At 45.0% G+C, this 21150-nt stretch overlaps 1 protein-coding gene across 1 annotated transcript in view; it reads right to left on the bottom strand.

Moving 5' to 3' along the window:
* DYNC2H1 (dynein cytoplasmic 2 heavy chain 1) overlaps positions 1-20896 on the bottom strand; it is a 1714832-nt gene extending 1693936 nt beyond the window's left edge. The window contains exon 1 of the mRNA XM_085621461.1: positions 20600-20896. Within this exon, the coding sequence (XP_085477587.1) occupies positions 20600-20800 (201 nt within the window). The 5' untranslated portion in view covers positions 20801-20896. The remainder of the gene's footprint in view (positions 1-20599) is intronic.
* Positions 20897-21150: the final 254 nt, after the last annotated feature.

Raw genomic sequence — 21150 nt, 5'->3', positions numbered from 1 at the left:
ATTTTATTTTTTTAAGAAGGAGGGCTGTGTGGCTCCCCTTCTTTTTCTAATTTATTGGCCCTGGGGACCCCATCCCCCAGGGCCTGCACCCTAATTTTTTTTTTGTTGAAAAAAAATTAATTTGGAAGGGTGTCCGCGTGGCCCCCCTCCCAAGGCCTTAATCGGCCCCGGGGACCCCAACCCCCGGGTCATGGCCTTTTTTTTAAAAAAATCTTTAGAAGGGGTGCTGCATTGCCCCCCTCCTCTGGCCACTTATAGCCCAGAGGACTCCATCCCCCGGGGCCGGCCTTTGTTTTATTATTATTTTTTTTTTAAATATATGTATAGAAACACCTAGGACATGCTGGACAAACCGTATGTACCTATCACTATGACGATTTGCGTGATATTCATTAAAAGGCGACTATGCATACAATGAATCCACGTGGAATGTATTTACACCGCTAGTGAAGCTCTGACGTGTCTGACACCCTACCGTGCCTAATCCCGGCGCCCCCGCCGGTGGGTACTCTCCAAATAGACACCCTTGTCGTTTATTTATACAAACATGGGTAGCTTTTGATGGGCACATTTAATACACACGCACACCAAGCCATTCAAAGGGGATTTGACAAAAATTCGACCAAACCATGCAAGAAACCCCCTTCACGGTTAATAAAACACACATCCACCGCCGGATGTGTAATACTTTTTATTTTACTCTCTGGAAAGGAGACGAACCTCGCTTGAGAGTCACAGCGTGCTCCTGGCTGAGCCCAATGCTGTGTTACACCCACCAGTGCCCGCCGAGTGCACACACCTCTGTGTTGTATTCCACCAGCTAGTGCGTATGCTATGACACTCTCTAGCCCATGTGGATTGTAACACCACCCCGTGAATATGTCATGCCACACTTGCCTTCGCACGGGTTATATTGCCCCATCTAACGTGCCTTCCTTGATGCCTATGTTATAACACACAGCGCTATGCCATACATATTACAATCTGTGATCCATATCTTTGTCACAGTGCATCTGCAACGTTACACTCCCCAGCACATATTTTATATTACAACTTTAGAGACTAGTTAGGTTACACAACACTGCCCTGTGCATATTACACTCCAAGGCGCATATCGCATAGCACGTGCTAGTGCCTGTGCTATCTCGCGCTCTCCAATGAATCTATCATTGCGCACAATGTATTGCATATTATATTTCACGCCCCGGTTCATCTTATATCACACTTTTTGGTGCATAGTTTATACCATATACTATATCTAGGTTTCATTTTCAATCGTGCTCTCGGGACTATGTTCTATATAACACTGCGTCCACCTACCCTTTTCACAGGCATTACATTTTGCGATGGGGGGTGGAGGGTCAGGGGGTGTTTCTGCCAAGTGAGCCCGGAGTCACAGTCACAAACGTCCTCTTCTTCCTGAATAAAAGTGATATTATGCTGCATACTTGTTCATATTTTAAGTAGTTCGCACAGACACACATTTTAAAAACAATAAAGGTCCTAATACCCACCTTCTCTGAACAGTTAGCTTGCTGCCCCATCCACCTCCTTCCTATCCTCTGTTGTCTGAATCCATGGACTAGCCTCCTCCTTCCTGCCATGCATGGTCTGATGTGCTGCCACTGCCCTCCATTTAGCATGATGTACCAGTCCACTCCTCCTGCCCTCCATTGCCCAATTCTATGGCCCATCATTGACCTCCTGCTTAGCCTCTGTGCTTAGCTTGCTGCCCCTATTCTCCTTCCCCCTGCCCTCCGATGTCTTTGTGCATGCCCCTGCTCCATCCTTTTTGCTAACCATGTTCCATGGACCTGCCACTCCTATCTACTCTGAGTGTTCTGTTGAGCTGCCACTCCCCTCCCACCTGCCTAGCATAGTCAGATGACTGTAACCTGTCCCTGCCACCTCCACCCTGCCTGTCCACATGCCATGCCCCTATCCCCTTCCTTCTGTCCTCCATGGTCCATTTTACTGCCACACCCTTCTGCCCTCCCTGGTCTGTTGTGCTGCAACTGCTCCTCCTGCCTGCCCCACGCGGTCTGTTGTGAGGCCCCTTCCCCTGAACTCTCTTGTCTGTGCCCAGGTCCTGACCCTCCCTTCTATCCTCCATGGTCCTTTGTGCATGCCCCTGCACCCTCCTTCTTGCCCATCATAGCCATTGTGCTGCCACTAACCCTCCCGCTTGCCATGCATGGTCTTCTGTGCTGCCATGGCCCCTCCCACCTTCCCTCTGTGGTCAGCTAGCTGCCCCTGACCCCCTCCCACCTTCCCTCCATGGTCTGTGTGTATGCCATCATAGTCTCACTGTTGCTCTCCATGGTGTGGCTTGTTTCTAGTGCCCATCCTGCCTGACCTCCATGGTCATCTTGCTGCTCCTGTCCTGCCCCCTTGCCCCCAGCCCTCTGTTTCCATGTGCAGACCCCTATTCCCTCCCTCCTGGCTTGTCTGTTCCATTGTAATGCCCCTGATCCGTCCCTCCTGCCCTTTATGGTCTGTTATTCTGCAGCTTTCTCTCCTGTCTGTCCATTATGGTCTGCTAGCTACCATTGCTTCTTTCCCCTCTGTTCTCTGTTGTCCATGTGCATGGTCCTGTCCCCTCCCTATTGCTTTCTATGGACTGTTGTGCTGCACTCCCGTCCCGCATGCCCTGTGTGGTGTATTGTGCTGCTGCAAACCCTGATGCCTGCCCTGTAGGGGCAGTTTGGTGCACCTCTCCATGTCCCTCCTGTCCTCTGTTATCCGAGTCCATGTCCTTAACCCAATTCCTCCTGCCTACCATGATCCAATGTACCATACTTGCGAACATTTTGAACTTGGTAAGAGGAAGATTTTGAAAAAAAACTGGGGTATTGATTTTCCCCTTTGAGTTACATTGAAAAAGAGGAGATTGTAGACAGGAGACATATCAAATAAAGCCCATCTGAGCTTAAAAACATTGGACACTTCCTGGCTGAAACGGGTCTGTTGGCATGTATGGTTGTACTACCACTGCCTCTTCCTTCTGCCCAGAATGGTCTATTATATTGCCACAGCCTCTCTTGCCAGTCCTGTATTGTTGGTTTGTTGCCCCTGCCCCCCTTTCCACTGCCCTCCATAGTCTGTTGTGCTGCCACTGCCCTTCCTGCCTGCCCAGTGTGGTCAAATTGTTGCCTCTGCACTCTCCTATCTGCCTTCAATTTTCAGAGTCCATGCCCCTGGCCTCTGCCTCTCAACAGTATCCCAATGAACAACTAGATTGCTAACATTCTATATTTATTACAAAAGTGTGGAACGCCTGACGTCATCTTGATGTAATCAAAACTGTAATACCTAGAGCATTTCCTTTAGAAACTACATATATGAGAGGGTCTTATTTGCATCAAAATTATGGTTAGTGCTCTAAAAAACTAAAATGAGGACATATTTTCTGAGTTTTCAAATAGCGACAAAGAACTTTTAAATTATTTGCAATCTTTATGTTTTTTTATCCAGTTGACCACTTGATTAAATGTTGCACTTAGGGGAGAGGATGTGGTGTTACTGCCAGAGCTGCAGACTTTGCAAATGGGGAACCAGGTTGGAGTTTCTGCTTCAGCTCAACATTCTGTGATTCTGGTCAAATCACTTAATCTCCCCATGTCTACAACCAAAATGAATTTGATCTTGTGTGATGTAACCAATGCTCATGTAAAGCACTCCAATACCTGACAAGTCTGCACTATATAAAACTGCAAATACACAAAAAATAAGTGTTTTGCACACGTCTGTCATTGGGCTACATGTTGGCTACATCTGGGTGATATTTGTGCTGCATCTGGGTTCTTTTGTCTCTGATGGCCATCTTGGGAGAATTATTTGTTATGAAGTTTCCTAATTTCCTCATTTACTGCAGTCTCCTCAGTAGGAAATGCTTTCAGTTTTTTACTTTGATTCCATCAAGAAGGTATTCAGATATGTCACACATTTGCCATAAATTCTGAATGTTAGCACTCTAGTTGCTCATTAGATTACTGTAGTAAAGCTACTGCTCACCACGGACGTCTGCTGCTGGTATTAAAAGTGCATGTTTCAGTCTGCATATCAGAATTTTTTAATGAAATAGAAGAGGATTTGAGAAGTCACTCAAAATGTGCCCTAATTTTTCTTTCTTCAGCACTAATCATAATTTCTATGGCAAAATGAACCCCCTCATTTTGTTCCTTTTTAAATTAAATGTTTTAAGAGTTACCACTTCATTCTAATCAAGATGGCTTCAGGTGTGCAATACGTTTGTCATAAGTAGGACTGTTAGCGCTCTAGCTGTTCTTTAGAACACTCTGGGAAGCTGCAGTAGAACACAAAGGAATCAACTGACAGTCTCTGCCCTTGTTGGATGTACATGTTTTACTGAGAATGTCAGACTTCATTCTCACATGACTGAGAAAGATAATGTGAATTTACAGAAAATATGCTCTTAGTTTAGCTTATAGATCACCTTCCAAACCTCTGTGGGAAAAGCATGAGAAAATAGTTTTCTCTCAAGCATGATTCATGATATCACAGCAGAAGGCTTTTTCACATGGTAAAATCACCTTAGAACTCACCACAATTCCTAAAATGAGTATGGTACCATCAACAAATGATTTATAATGTAACTAAAGTCTTAAAACCTTCTATTAACTGCAATGCTTTTTAATGAGGTGCTATCATGTATATTAGTCCCAAGATGGCTGCCAACACTTCTTGGATGAAGTACTGACAGACAATCAGATCTCACGATGAGATATGTGGTTAGGCTCCGCCCAGATATATCTATCTTTTTAACTCTAATTTTCTCAGGAACTACTGAACGGATTTACACCATTTAAGCAAAAGGCACGAGTCTGAACTGAGGACTACCTCTTTGCCAAATGTGGTGTAATTCCGTTCAGCAGTTCGGGCTGTAGCTGCGTCAACAGGTCCTACGGGAAAATGCATGGGGAAAACACGTTTTGGGACCCCCCTTTTTTCTCTGCCCCCGCTTGACGAATCACCGTGAAATTTTCAGGATAGGAGCGGACCGGAGCTGGCCAAAAGTTTGGAAAATTTCGCAAAGATTCGTCAATCGGCGCCAACGTTTATGAAGACATATCTTTTCTAGCTTAATGACTAGTTTGCTGTTGCTAGCGCAGAGATACCCCCAGGGGTGATTCAGCGCGATATAAAATCAGATCAAATCAAATCAAAACGTTATTCCAAATAGAATGTTGCGTATTTCCTATGGAAAATAGGTCCTAACTATAACTACCTACTGGCGACCGCCAGTAGGATATGGATATATATATATATATATATATATATATATATATATATATATATATATATATATATATATTTTTTTTTTTTTTCCAACAATTGCCCTGAAGCATTTAGGAGCGCACACGACTTCGCTCTGCCAAGCAGCTTTAAACATGCAGCCTGCCTTTCTGCGCCACAATGTATTTCAGCAGCCAACGCGTTTCAAGGTTATACGAAAATGAAATTGACAAATGGAACATTTGAACTTACCTAAAGAATACTGACACTCGTACCAGGACTTGATGTCCCATCAGGCATTGCAACAGATGCACTAAGCATACGCCCACTGGGGGCAGATTTACAAATGAATAAATAGCCGGAAATACAATGGCTGCGAGTTTTCAAATGCCGTTTGTGTGCCCATGAAGAAGGGGTTGTTTAACCTTGAAACGCGTTGGCTGCTGAAATACATTGTGGCGCAGAAAGGCAGGCTGCATGTTTAAAGCTGCTTGGCAGAGCGAAGTCGTGTGCGCTCCTAAATGCTTCAGGGCAATTGTTGGAAAAAAAAAAAAAAAATATATATATATATATATATATATATATATATTACTGCTCCCTTCGCACCTCGTTTTCCGAGTCACTCACGGTCGGGTGCTATAAATGCGGCGGTGCCAGCCGCATAACATTATGGCTCCAAAATTCTCTAGTCGTAAAGAATTAAGCACTCACGGGTAGCGTGTCAACGAGATTTATTCCCAGAACAGACAGCGTAAAGTGCACAGATAATACAGCGCTGTATTATCTGTGCACTTTACGCTGTCCTCTTTCTATGTTAAAATCCATGATGCATTGAAAGATTTAAATAATGGCGCTTTACGGTGTGCTGTGAACACCGAGGAAGGCAGATCGCCGAAACGCGTCTGTTCTGGGAATAAATCTCGTTGACACGCTACCCGTGAGTGCTTAATTCTTTACGACTAGAGAATTTTGGAGCCATAATATATATATATATATATATATATATATATATATATATATATATATATATATATATATATATATAATCTACTGGCGGTCGCCAGTAGATAGTTATAGTTAGGACCGTGTTTCCATAGGCCATCCGCAACATTCTATTTGGAATAACTTTGGCGCCGGTCGACGAATCCTCGCGAAATTTTCAAAACTAATGGGGCGCTACGCTCCGCTCCTACCCTGAAAGTCTCGGGGGGATTCGTCAAGTGGGGGCTGAGAAAAAAGGGGGGTCCCAAAACGCGTTTTCCCCATGCATTTTCCCATAGGACCTTTAGTCCGAGCTACAGCCCGAACGGCTGAACAGAATTACTTGAAATTTGGCAGAGAGGTAGTCCTCAGGTCAAGGATGTGCCTTTTGTAGGTCTGGTGTAAATCTGTTCAGTAGGTCCTGAGAAAATAGCATTTAAATCAATATATATATCTGTAAGCGCGCTCCGTGCGCTTACCGTAAGCTTACCGTACGCGTACGGTGCCGTGCGCGAGCTCAATTCTGATTGGTGGTTACATGACTGTAAACATTCGAATCGGTCGAAATCAGTAAGTGTCGGCCGCCATTTTCTGTCTCTCGCACTGAGAAACAAAGGTGGGGAACGTGAAAAGGGGGCAACGAAGAGAGTTGCAGACCCCCTAGTGTTTGTCAGGGGGTCCAAGAAGGACCCAAAAGTACGAAAAATACATTTAATAATTTTTTTTAAAAATCGCGGAGTGCGCGTACGGTAAGCTTACCGTACGCGCACGGCAAAAAAAAATAAAAAAATAAATAAAGAAGTAACAATCACATTTATTAAATAAATTAAAGGACCCACAAGGGAGACAAAAACAAATGTTACTGTGAAAAAAAAGCGAGGCGCGCACCGCATGGACTGCAGGGTGTGCGCACAGTGAAAAACCAGAAAAAAAAAAAAAAAAATAAATACATAACTTAGCATTTAAAAAACCGTACAAATTCACTGAAAAAACCATAGGTTTCACACACGTTATAGTTAGGAATTAGCATTTAAAAAACCTTGCAAATTCACTTAAAAAAACCATAGGTTTCACACATGTTATAGTTAGCTGTACATTTCACTCGTAAAAAACCAATGAAATTCCACGTTATAGTTAGATCAGGTAACTATAACTTGCGCGACCGCAATCCACAATGTGTAATTTCAGATGTCATCATTGATGTCATGAGTGATGTCACTGACCATGTCATGAGTGATGTAATATGTGACGTCATGAGCAGTTTATTGTGGGCGCGCAAGTTATAGTTACCTGATCTAACTATAACGTGGAATTTCATTGGTTTTTTACGAGTGAAATGTACAGCTAACTATAACATGTGTGAAACCTATGGTTTTTTAAGTGAATATATATATATATATATATATAATACCCAAATTAACCTCCTATACCTGGGTATGAGACACTATCATATACAAAAGGAGGTTGGTATGGAGGAATTAATATAAAGTCTTTCATTTTTGAGTAGAGCACATTCAATTACCATCTCTTCAGTTTTTTATCCTTCATGTACATATTATTTCATTGATAAAGACACACATATACAATGGCAACTAGTCAATAAACAAAACGTAATTTCAAACAGAATGACATGTGAAAAAGATATATTCAAAAATCATACAATCAACTATACGTTGCCAATACCTATATAAATTGATACTCGTGTTTATACTTTTATTCTCGGTGATACACTTAGAGGTAGTCTAGATTGATACTTTAGGCAAAGGGATTTATATTTATTTCTATAGCTCTTATTGTGTCATCAAAGAGTTATTAAACCACTCCTAATGAATTTACTAAAGACTCCGCCTTGGATGTTCTTCTTGGCCTCTTCAGGACAAGGGAAATGGAACATAAAATCAATATTTACACCGGTCGATTGTTCTAACAGACCACATCTGTTGCACCTCTGTGTGCGCCCGAAACACGAGGTAAAACCACCTCTCCTTCACAGAGGCGGACTTTCCGTAGTGCGTGCCAAGACTTCTCTATGCACAAAACCGACTCACTGTTTCCTTAATAAGTCCTTCGTATTTAGCAATAAATGCTCTCCCTTGGAGCACAGCTGATTAACCATAGGTTTCACTGGGTGTTGGCTGTTACCACTGCTTATGTTCAAGGAACTGCTTTTCATTTTAGCACGCCATACAAGTGCATGAGTTTCTCCTCACGCTCCCTCATGTGCCCTTCCCCCCACCATCACCACCCCAACGCGTTTCAAATTGCTCCCACCCCAAAGTTCGTCCGTTGTTTCCCCAACTGCTCTTCCCTATAGCAGGCCTTTGCAATCCTGAATGCAGGGTCCTTGGTTCTAAGTGAGAGGCTGCCCCTGCATGAGCAGGACACACCTACAGCCTACGGAGTTCATTCTCCCGGGTTGTCAATGAAGCAGCCATATACTATATAGAGGGGCACCACGTAATTACGTGTGACCATTTGAAACTGGCTGCAACGAATCCAATCATGTCTGGTATCAAACATTGTGGAATCATACCCCCACACCGCAAACAGTGATTCCAAGCACTAGAAGAGCCCTCCTTTAGGCTCTCAGGGTTCCCGGGGCTAACCTTCTGGACCCAGACAGCCCAAAATGGTTGCTGCTGACCAGAGACTAATTTCTGCCATCCAGCTTCTGAGCCAAGCTAGAGCAGAGGAAGGTGGAACAATAGGCATCCTGTCACAGGGAGGTGTGACTACCTCCCAGACAGTATTTAGTGTATTCGTACCGGGTGGGTGGGCTTGCCAGCGCCAAAAAGTCTGCATGAGGGGCACATTTGGTATCCCTGTGCATAGTCCAGTTCAAACCAGTTCTGGGAGCGGTTGGCTTCTGCTCTGGCGCGGAATTGGACAAAGGACATGGGAGTAACCTCCCCCCTGTCCAGACCCTCCCCTGGGAGAGTCTCCTGAATCTTCCTAACCCTTTCCCTACGGTACTTAAGGGCTTCCCTGGGTATAGGTCCCTAAATTCATAGTGGGATAAGATTCAGATGAGACACCACTTCTTCTTATACCTTCTGGGCACTCAGGACTTCGCTGGACTTTGGTTGGGCCTGACTTAGTCTCCCTTCCAGTCTGCTGCCTCGTCTGTGCCTGTGCATCATACAGGAACCTTACAAGGCCCGTGAAGCATCAAAAACACTTGAAGGAATCTCCCTTGGAGTGAAGGAGTCACTCCCGTGCATTCGCAGGCACCGGAACTAAGTTGACCGGTCTGTTGATCCTGAGCTCCTCCGGACTACATAAGGTTCTGCAACACAGGTGGTAGTTTTCCATAGCTCCCGAGGCCTGCCCTGCCCTCTCACCAAGTTTGAGGCCAGTATCCCTTGTGGAGGTTGCAATAACCAAACCCCTGTGCACCACGTCCAACTTGCAGTTGCAAAGGCTTGTTGGCTTCCTTCCAAGAAGATCTTTGGGCTCCAAGTAGCCCCAACCTCGAGTATCTCCAGTGACCAAAATCTTCAGCCACACTGCATCGTGTGCATCGTGGCCTGCATCTTTTGGTGAGCAGCTTGAGGTCCTCTCGCGACTCCAGTGCCTCCGGCCTGTGGGTCACACTTATTTCTTTTGGGCTCTCCTGATTGCTTGGGGCATGCCCTGATTCCCCTGCTTTTGGTGAGTCCCCTGGACCTTGCTGGTCTCGACGTTGCTCCTTCTTCTCTGCTTGCTTTGGTTGCATTTTCCAAGGCTTGTTGGTGCTCTCACCAGACACCGACCCCTCAGCACTCGTCTTCCTTCGTGGGACAGCTTGTGCATGGCTCCTGGTCCTCCTCAGTATCGCCTGGTCCTCACAGCGGCAGAGTCAAGGTCCTCGTCATCCATCCTGCAACACCCGACATCGGAGGGCATTCGTCTTTCAAGTCTCCTGGTCACTCCTGAGTGACATAGACTCTGTCCCCTTTGATTGCAGGTACCTCTTATCAAGAATCCATCCTCGGATTCCACCGGACACTTCTTCCTTCTTCCACAGCGGCACTTTCCTGAAGTCCTCTGTTGTGTTAGACGGCGGTTTCCGACACCACTTCACACATGTGCACCCGGCTTCCCCGGTGTAGGTAACATGGGTACTAGGGTATCCACGGGTGGGGTGGCTCTCCAACCTTCTGTCTTCCAAGTGGTTTTTTTCGGGTCCGGTGTGAAGGGTCCTTAATTTTTAAAAATCCAACCGCGACTTGCACATAGACTTGTACAGAGCACGCGGTCGTGTTTCCACACTGACCACGCTCTCCCTGGGGTCCCTATCTACTTACCTTGGGTGGTTATGTGGGTCCCCAGAAATTCTACGTCCTCTTGACATTGTCCTCACCCGAGTTGTGGTTCTTATACCACTTTCTTAATATATAGCTTGATCCCTCCCCAGGGCCCACTGTGTATACTGTGCTAATTACTGTGTTTCTAGATAAAGTATTGTGTGCATTGTGTCTAACTCTGTGTTGGAGATATGTGAACGTACTAGAGAGTATTATATAATAAATACATATTTTTATAAATACTTGGTGTGGTTCTTTTCACTTAATCTATACTATAAGATTGCATTCTGGTAAAACAAGCTGCTTTACACTCCTTCTGGACCAAGCCTGTAGGCTGCACTCCACAGCTACCACTTAGAGAGCTTTCTAAGGTTGCCTAAGACCTCTTAAATCACCATATGGGTTGTCTGGACTGGTGCAAGGTGCCCACTTACATAAGTCGGCATCATATACCAAGCAAGCTTCTCACAGTAATCAATCGCAAAGAATGCGTTGTAAAATGGAAGATTGCAATCCTCTCACCAAAATGTATATTTTTGTTACAGATATGCAAATCCTACTGTTTGCAATACCAGTGACTGTAAACACTAAAAACAGGCAAAACAAAAGCAAAACGGTGGTAAATCTATTACAGTAGTCCTGCAAAGGAAAACAAGAGTGTGTCAGAGTTTTTGAAGATAATTAAAGAAACAAGGAAGCTAAGTCTATCTCTAAGTTTAGGGTTAGATGACGTCACTCCTTTTCAAAGAGGAACATCGTGTGACACCTTGACAACAGCATCTCCAGGTCAATGGATCCACTCTTGGGCTGCATGACCACAAGGGTAAGGTGTATATGGGCATAGGACATTAAAAGCACGCATAGTACTGCAGGGGCCCTTTTTATCAGCCTGGTGTGCAGGTCAACCAGTTGCTGGACCTCTGCAATCTCTGTAGAAAGGCAAGGTCAACTGATTATCATAAACTATAAAATCTAGTGTTGGATTGAGGGTGAGTGGTGGATTGAGGGTGATTAGTCTCTACCTGGGTCAGTACAGGAGACGTTCCCTGTGACAGTCTCCTTTGATCTCTGATGAGGGTTTGAGACTAATTCTATGCGTTGAGATGTTTCTCTGGACTACTTTGTCTCTATGGGCCTTCCATGCAAATGAAGTCTGCAGCAGTTGAGGAAAATTGAGCTTTAGGGGGGACGAGATATGTTACTGAACAAGTGGAAAGGGACAGCACTCAGCTCCACATTCATGAAGGCTCCACCCAGGGCTACAGTGGAAAATGTGCTGAGTACGCTGATGGGAGCTCCAGCTTATATTTACAAGACCTGACAGTTTGGCAGGCCTGCTTGCCACAGCCAAGCCACTCAGGTACAGTGCATGTACTTATATTTCCTTAACAGGTACAAACAGTGCCCAGAGGTAAGTTACAAACCATCACCATTTTATACAGATCAAGAAGCAGGTTTGCAAGGCTACATCGAAGTAAACTCAAGTCATCAAGAACACAACTCTTGCGCACAGTATGCAGATAACAACACAGTTATCTACATCAGAGGGCCAATGGATAATACAGTTGTCTATATTTCACCTCGAGTCGATGAAAGGTATGAAATTTCAGCAGGCCATGCTCCCACCTGTACTTACTAGTCCAGCTTAACTAACTATGGCACAGTGAGGGGAGTTTAACATGTGACTTCGGTGGATTTGTCGCATGATGATACTTGTACCTGCGCAGTCACAACGGACACATACAATTATAAGTATCAGAATGGAAATAAATAACAGGCCTTAGTGAACTAGCCACATACAAAAATGGGAAAGAAGAATATCCCATATAGCGTATTGTAGTACTCTTCACCGTGTTCAAGTGTTATGTGCGCTATGGCCTGTAGATAATCATGGATGGCATGGTAGTTTGTTCAATCCATTTGCCACTGCATTCTGGGGTCTGTACTTCTGCGACCATAAAGGCTTTATTAAAATTGAAAGTGAACGGCCTGAGCATAGAAAGAGAGAGAGGGAGAGCTAAGGAAAAAGAGAGAAGGAGAACTAAGGAAAAAGAGAGAGAGAGAGAGAGAGAGAGAGAGAGAGAGAGAGAGAGAGTGCGTATGCGTTTTTTTTGTAATGAAAGAACTTTGTGCTTCGTCTGACAGCGATTTGCCTCCTATTACTGAATGAATCGTGCGCAGTTGCTGGCTGGCTGCAACTTCTGTCACGCCTGCACAGGAGAATACAAAAGGACTCCACACTCAATTGTCGCTTCAATACAGGCCTCTTTGCTAGGGCCAAACACAGATATCAGCGTTGCACAATTAAAAGTGTATCAAACATGTTGTGATTCTGCTGGATTCAATTATTTAACGTCCCACTGAAAGGTTCTGGTACTGCCCCATTACGAATATATCATCTCTACTGAATGGTCCAACAGTATAAAAGCATATCTAAGCCACAAAGGCTGGTTAAACTGTCCCTCTTTAAAAAAAAAAAAAATACATTTGCATGCTTTGTATTTTGCAACACTCACAAAGTTGAAATGAAGTTTTGCGAGGTCGTGAGCTGGAGGGCTTAGCACTACGCTGCTCTCCATACTTACAAAGGTAAAATAGTATCCAGGACCCATTTTTATTCTACTCCAAGCCCTTGTTGTAAAGACTACCAACAAGTGAAAGCATCCTCAACAGATATACAACCTTACTGCTTGACATACAACACATCTTTATAGTCATCCCACCAACGTTTTTCATTATAAATAAACAGATCTACTGGCTTTATCAATGCTAGTTGAGCAATGCCCTTTACATCCAAAACATTTAATTCATACATCAGCTGAAATCAAGTTGGTGGACTTTTACAAAAATAGAAAATCGAGTCCACTGGAAACAAGCATTGGCATAGCCAATAGGTCTCGCTTTTGGGACCTTATAAGTATTTAGTTATGCAGCACAATATCCTTGGTGCAACAACATTAACTGTTGCATGGCTAAACACTTATAAGGTCCCAAAGGCAAGACCTATTGGCTATGCCAATGCTTGTTTTAAAGAGGCTTCACTTTATCTTATAAACTACCATGTTTAGGAAACACATTTATTCTATATTCCAGGTAGAGGTTTAGCCTTGGGACAAACTTAGCTTATATGAACACACATCAGGCCTGCGCCATCAGGGACAGTATGAGTTAGTTGCGCCATTAAGTTGGGGGCCAAGTTAGTGAAGTCTGGAATAGCGTAAGGAGATTTCTGCAAGCAGCTTCCATGGGCTTCTTTTCAGCTTTTACTTATGAAAACAAACCTTCTTAAAACTACCAGCTGTAATAATATCTACACCTTCTGACAAAAATATCAAACTAGCTGCACCGCTATCTATGAACTTTAAGTTTACGTTTCACAACAGAGAGACGATTTTGGCAATATCATTCAAGGTCCTGAGGTAGAATTGTGACAACTGTCCCTGATGCCTGTTGTCAGATTCTGCGTATTAATTTTCTCATCTTTAAACCCATCTATATGTTAATGCTTGATCAATACTGTTAACTGTGATACAAACCAAATACTGTTAAATGTGATACAAACCAATGCACAGAAACCTTTTGTGACTTGCAGGTCTCGCAGCGGTCTTTTTGCCCTGAATTTGTACAATACCTAGAACTTGCTATCGTGCCAGGTGGTTATCTAAATAGTGATATATTCTCTCAGGCCTGGCGCACGGGGTGGGAAGGGGGGCTGCCAAGGGAAATGTACTCATCAAGCAGAGCAATGCATCACGTCCAGCATTCCAAAAGCTACCGCTCTTACACGCTTCTGTTTGCGCAACCGAAGTAAATGGCCCTGACTTCCCACCATTGTCCTACGTTCGCTGGGCAAGCAGGAAATGCCATCTAACCTGGCAGCTGATGTCCGAACTTTTTAGAGGTCCCTTCTCACGCGCCCAGTTAGGTCTCAGATAACCGGCGGCTCAGGAGCATTGAGAGGAAGCCGGGTGACGGCGCTTGTCTCCAGCGGAGCACACGTGGGAGCAGTGCCGGTATTGTGAGTGAAGACTACAGCCTAGGAGGCCCTGATCAGCTGGGGCGGCAGCGACACGCCTACACTCCAACCCCAGCGAATCACCTGGCAGCCCCAGGCGGGTCTCGCGGGGCTGCACTGCCCAGTAAGCTCTGTGATTGGCTAGAAAGACATGACCTGCCAAAAAACCATGCCCGGAAAGAAAGCATTCCTTACCTTGCGCCAGAAAAGGACCGCCCTGCTGCTGCACTGGAAGTGAAGACCCAGCCGCACATGTGCATTCACGAACTGCACGCTGTTGTCTATGATAACAAGCATTGGCAGCGTGGCCTGCGAAAGTGACACGGCCGCGCGGCCCGCGAAAGTGAAAGTGATCGCGATCAAGCAGAGCAAGTTAAGGGATCTGTGGTGGGGGAGGGGGAGAAGCGATCAACGGAGGAAAGGCAGATGGCGGCTGCGCGCGTGCACGCTCACGTGCACGCAAGCTTTAGGCCACCAAAAGCCTGTGGCAGCACTTTGAAATCCCACCTACTAAATGTCTTGCAGAGCAGCGCATGCGCTGGCTCAGGCGAGACCTAAAAAACACATGGGCAAAGGAATACTTTGGGAGTGTTATGTGTAGCACATAACAACCTTGGCTAAATCTTTGGTTACCTTTGGATGGCATAAAGTGGTATTTACCAAACAAAACAAGCATTGGTAAAGCCATTAGGTCTTGCCTGTGAAAGGAATTAGCCGACCTGGCTTTGCCAATGCTTATTACCAATGCTGAACAGCATCGGCAAAAATAAAATGAAAATGGCCAACCCCAGCATGATGAGGGGTATGTGTACAGTAGTCACTATGCCTGCACGTTTGTGCGTCATTACAATGTGGAGGCCATTTCTGTGGCAGGCCCCAGTGTGATGACGTATACGCATGCATGCATCACTACCCATCCACATTAATCTGTCATGAGTGGCAATTTTCTAGGTCTGCCGTTAGCCAAGACCGTTTGATTTTACTAAAATTATAAGTGTAATATACTTGCGTACCGGGCCTTTCAGCCACCTCTCTTCATCCATTCATCTGTTGTTATACTGTTGGAGACGGCCCTTTTTGCAGGGTTATCCCCAAACTTTTTGCTTCTTCCTCCTTTATTTTTTCTGACCTGTGGTTGTTGGCAATAGGACTCTGGGCCCTTTACCACTGCTGATCAGTGCTAAAGTGCATATGCTCTCTGTATAAATTGTTATATTGATTGGTTATCCATGATTGGTATATTTGTTTCACCTGTTAGCCCCTAGTAAAGTGCACTGAGTGTGCCAGGGCTGGTGATTCAAATGCTACTAGTGGGCTGCAGCACTGATTGTGCCACCCACAGGAGTAGCCCTAAAATGATGTCTTAGGCCTGCTTGCAGTGCCTATGTGCAGTCCAGGACTGCCATGTCGACCTGGCCAGTGCAACCACTGACCAGGCCTTATCCTTCCCTTTCTGTACATGTCAGGCATCCCTATGGTGGCCCTAGGTACCCCCCTGGGCTGGGTGCAGTGTATCTGAAAGGTAGGGCATGTACTGAGGTGTGTAACATGCCCTGGTAGTGAATTACAGCCATTTTCGTTTTTCACTGCTGAGAGGCTATCTTGCCCATAGGACAGAATGGGGGAGGCTGTTTACATGCCTATCTTCCCCTAAAGGCAAGATGGAAAATCCAAGTTTGGTATCTTTGTGTTCAGAATTTAATTATACATCTTTTTAGCAAGATGGTTTTTAAATTCACTGTGTGAGAATAGCACTTTTTAGAAAGTAGCTATTCTCCTGTTTAACCTTCCTGTGTGCCTGTGTGCAGATTGGCTGACTGGTGTCATGTGATGGACTGGGTGGCTCCAGGAGTCTGGATGAGTCAGCAGCAGGGTGAATAGGGAGATCTGCTTTAGATGGGTGGGAGGAGTAGCCCCTGGGTTTGAGTAGGGCTGCCTCTGCCAGCACAATGCTGGCTCCACCCCCTGCTGGCCAGGCTGAGGACTCTGCCTCTGCTAGCACAAAGAAGGCTCCACCTCCTGCTGTGCGTCTAACGACCCTGCCCCTCACTCTGAAAGGAACCAGGTGCTCCAGGGCAGAGCACACCCAGGAACCGGTTTGAGCAGGGGAATCCCCCCACTGAAACAAAGAGAGACAAAGACTTGAAGGGGTATAAGAAGAGGACCCTAGACACCTAAAACTTTAGATCACTTTGGAACTAAGAAGGTACCTCTGCCAAGGAGAAAGCTGAAAAGAACTGAAGAGGAGAAGACTGCCTGCTTGCTGTTTTGCTTTGCTGCCAAGGAGAGGGGAAGGACTTTGCTGTGTCCCCTTCTTTTGATTCTGATCTCCAAGGGCCTGAGAAGAGCTGGCTCCCTGTTAAGAAGTCCCAGGAACAAAAGGACTTCACCACCAGCTCCCCTGGAACTCTGCTGAGGGAGTTCTGACCTGCCTTGGAGTGCTTGCCCAGTCTTGGGGCCTCAGGAGGTCATTTTGCTGTGTTTGGGAGCTGGGAAGCAGAAGCGTGAAAAAGAGTAACTGGTACCCAACGCATCATCCAATTGCGAGTCGCAAGAACGAGAGTGCGAGGGGAATTTCATCGCAGCGTCATCGCAGCACCCGGAGTCCTCGCATCGCCGAGTGCGTCGAGCATCGTCCCGGTGCGTGAAGATTCCTGACGCTGCGAGGGTCGTCGCAGAACCAGTTTGCGGGCCGCACCACTGCCGGTGCGTGAAAGTATCCAGTCGCTGCGTGTGTCGACGCAGAGTCCCGTCCCGTGACTCATCGAGGGTTGCGGCGCCAAAAGTCAGCGCTGCGCCGCGCATTGCGCCGCATCGAAGATCGTCGCATCGTACCTGTGCGTGAAGCTTTCCCCTAAGAAACCTACGCAACGAAAGCCAAAGTCATCGCATCCTCCCCCTACAAATCGGAGCCGGCGCATCCACCTCTGCTGCGAGAAGCAGGGCTGCTGCAAAGCCTCCCCAAGATCTCAGGAGTATCGCATCGCCTTTGCCATCTTCCTTGTTATAGCTTTTGGGAACCTTATCGCAACTACAGGTACTGTTGGGCACAAGAGTGTCGCATTTTGTGCATTGAGAGTCGCATTGCGCAGGACACTGACTTTTACATCCTGGAGTACTTTCTGCAAACTCTTGAACTATCTTTAAAGTAACCTTTTTAATTGTATGTTGGTTTTTCTGTAGTATTTGGTCTTGTGAAGTTTTTAGTAAAGATACCTTATTTTTCTAAAACTGGTGCGGAGTAAATTTGTGGTGTTTTCACTGTGTTACTGTGAGTGTTGGTACAAATACTTTACACATTGCCTTTGATAGCCTAGACTGCTCAGGTCAAGCTACCTAGAGGGTGAGCAGGGGTTATCTTAACAGTGTATCCCCCTTTCCCTGACTAGAAGCAAGGGTCCCTACTTGGACAGTGGTACCTACCCTGCCAACTAGAGATCCCCAGATCTAACATATACCCTTCACATTTTGCTTCTGCCCACTACAACATACAACATTGGGGTCAGCCTACTTAAGCTACTGAATAAAGTCCCTTTGAATAACCACATTTTGCTCTTTCACAAGGAGCACATCTGCACATAAGGTAGTTTCCTTCAGTGTCAGTGTTTTTGCTTTTACTTTAGAATTACTTTAGTTTTGTCTTTGTGTTTAGAGCCTAATGTGATAGAAAGAAACTTTTCATGTGAACATATGGCACATGCTAGCATTATCAGATCCCATCTCCTGCTAATGCTGTTGTACATTCCTTTAGGAGTGGTCCTGTTTATTTGACTAGAGTTATTTTGCATCAGCTCACGTGTACTCTGAATATAAGCTAATCATTGTGCTCTATCATCTTGCCAACCCTGTCTTTCTTTCTTACTTCTTTCTCTTTCTTTATTTTTGCCTCTCTTGCTTTCTTTCTATCTTTCTTTCTTGTCTTCTTTCTCTTTTGCTTCCTTTCTTTCTTTTTTCCTCTTTCCGGCTTTTTTCCCTTCTTTCATTCTTGTTCTTTCTTTTCTTCTTTCTCTCTCTTTCATTCTTACTTTCTTTCCATCTTGCCTTCTTTCTCTTTTGCTGTCTATCTTTCGTGCCTTATTTTGTTTACTCTCTTCTTTCTTTTTTCCCTTCTTAACTTCCTTTCCTTCTTAACTTCTTTCTCTTTTGCCTTCATACTTTTTCTTCTTTCTTTCTTTTTCTTTCCTTCCCTTCTCCCCTCTCTCCCTTTCTTCTTTCCCTTCCTTCTTGATTTCTTTCTCGCCCTCATTCTTTCTTGCCTTCTTTCTCAAAGGCAGGAGGCTGGTAACCAATGCCAGACAAACAGATTTTTAAAGTTTATTGTTTTCCGAGACCTCATGATTGTACCATAAATATGTGTATAACATACTTACTTATAGGGGTTTTCAGACAGACTCTATCCATTAATATATGATTGCGTCATTTACGTTTTTACTTATACATCAGCCAAATTCATCAATTGGCGGACTTCACTATGACGTTATGTGATGCTTCCCTTTCACAAGGAGCACATTCACCCACAAAGTAGTTCTATTGGTGTCAGGCAGTTCTATGGTATTGTCCGCTTTTTTGAGACAGAAAAATAATTTTACCTTGGCCACTTTTTTTTTAGATTTCTTGAACAATAAAGTTTAACAAAATACATGCCGAAACAAAGCAGGAATTGCCATAAGATTAGCGGCCGACACACACCTATTGACTTTGCCAATGCTTGTTTTTAACTTTTAATTCATTGTTTCAAATGGTGGTCACTCATCTTGGATCAGTAAAGTAAAAAAATACAAAGTCTGCAAAAAGGCACTATCGAGAAGGCAGTGGCCTGGTAAACTGCAGCTGCAAGGCCCACTGAAAAATAAAATGAAAAAAAAACCTGGGCGTGGTAGGTGAGCAACATAGAAGCGGTTGGAGGTGCAAGCAAATTAAAGCCCACAAGCAGTAGAAAGCATTGGGCAGAAGAAATGACGGACGAAAGGAGGAGCTAAGTGGACACATGGAGAGAGTAGGGCGACAGAGAATGAGGGGAGAATCTAGAAAAGGCATGCATGCAACAAGAAAAAGTAGTTCTGAATGTAAGCAGTGAAGGATACAAATCATCCAGTCAAATGGTAAAGAAGGTATGCGCTAGGGAAGGGAAAACATAAGAAAAGGAAGGAAAACATTGAAAAAGAAGTAAACAGAAAAGACTGACAAGGAAGTCAACCAATAATAAGGACTGGGCTGACTCAAAGCCCACTGTAAACAAGTCCTAAAAAAGGTGATTTGATGAGGCTGAATTTAGGAGGGGCAGCATTTGGACAAAGATTTTGTTTTTCCATAGGTGCAATTGGACCAGAGGCCGGTACTGCCATCACTTAGTTTCATCTACTTAAAACATACCTATCAAGTAATGCTCGTTGGCAAGGTCTGAGCCTGACTCTCAATTTTTATTGGAAAATTTCAATTTCCAATACAACCCTTTCAAAATATTCATACAGTAACTCTAGTACAATGGGCTCTAGTGGAAGTTCACGGCAGGTCAACATTTTTAAGGCATAACACCCGCCCCATCACTACAGATTTGACAGTTTCAGAACCATGCCAATGGCTGTAATCCGTTTCATTGCGAAGTACTTCGAAATGCACAAACAGGTAAATGTGCATCACCTTATGTATTTACTTTACAAATGCGTCAGACTATGCAAAAAAAATAAAAACTATTCTGGGCATTACTATACTGAAGGCGCGCGTACGATCATTTGGAGTCAATCTTGACAGCAGAAGGATGCGACAGTCCAGCAGCTCGCAGGCGTAATACACCATAGGCTTATCTGCCGTAGGACTACGTTCATCTATGCATAAAAAGAAAGAGACCAACAGGTACTCCTGCAACTCGTTGGCCAGGCTGCTTAACTCGGCTCCCTCACCCTAGTGCTGCTCCATTGCAGTGCTGGGGGAGGAAATTTTGTGATTGGGGAGGTCCGATACGTTACAGAGCAGTTAGGGTAGATACTTTGGGTACAGGATGTACAGTGGATTAGCTAGTCTGCACCCGACCGATGCAAGATTAATTAAATTTACTCCGTACCTTGTTGTCGAGGCTCAGCTCACCCCTGGGCCGTCGCTGTACACTCAGCAGGATTTCGTTGCCATCGTCCAGAAAGCGGTCCATCTCCACGCGTGTGGCTAGCGCCTCCACAGCCTCCTCCTCGCTTCCCGAGAGACCGAAGTAGTTACGAGCGGTGCTAAGAATGAAGCGCTTTCTGGGGTCTTCCATGCTGCCCGGCATCTTTTCTGCTCCAGCATCAGCAGTAGCACACGGGCACGGGCCACAGGAACCGATCACACTGTAGGCCAGACGCGAACTAGGTGCTCAGCCGCTGTCATGGAAACGCGTCACTGCTACTAGAGCTGCCACCACACACACACCAAATTCAATTGCAATGAAGAGCGGCCATATTAGGTGTGGGAAAATATGACGATTTTACAAGGTTCTTTGACAACTCAATAAAAAATGTTGTGTACGGTTGACACGGGTTTTAGTCCCTTTTCTTGGTCGATGTACAGAGCGAAGTCTAAATTGGCAGCCTCACGGTAATGAAATCAGTCACGAATTAGAGCGCTGTGGCCCTCAAAAGT

The sequence above is a fragment of the Triturus cristatus genome, chromosome 8, assembly GCF_964204655.1.
Source record: "Triturus cristatus chromosome 8, aTriCri1.1, whole genome shotgun sequence".
In the NCBI taxonomy this organism is placed as follows: domain Eukaryota; kingdom Metazoa; phylum Chordata; class Amphibia; order Caudata; family Salamandridae; genus Triturus; species Triturus cristatus.
The sequence above is the reverse complement of the archived record's forward strand: the minus strand, read 5'-3'. Positions and strand labels throughout refer to the sequence as shown.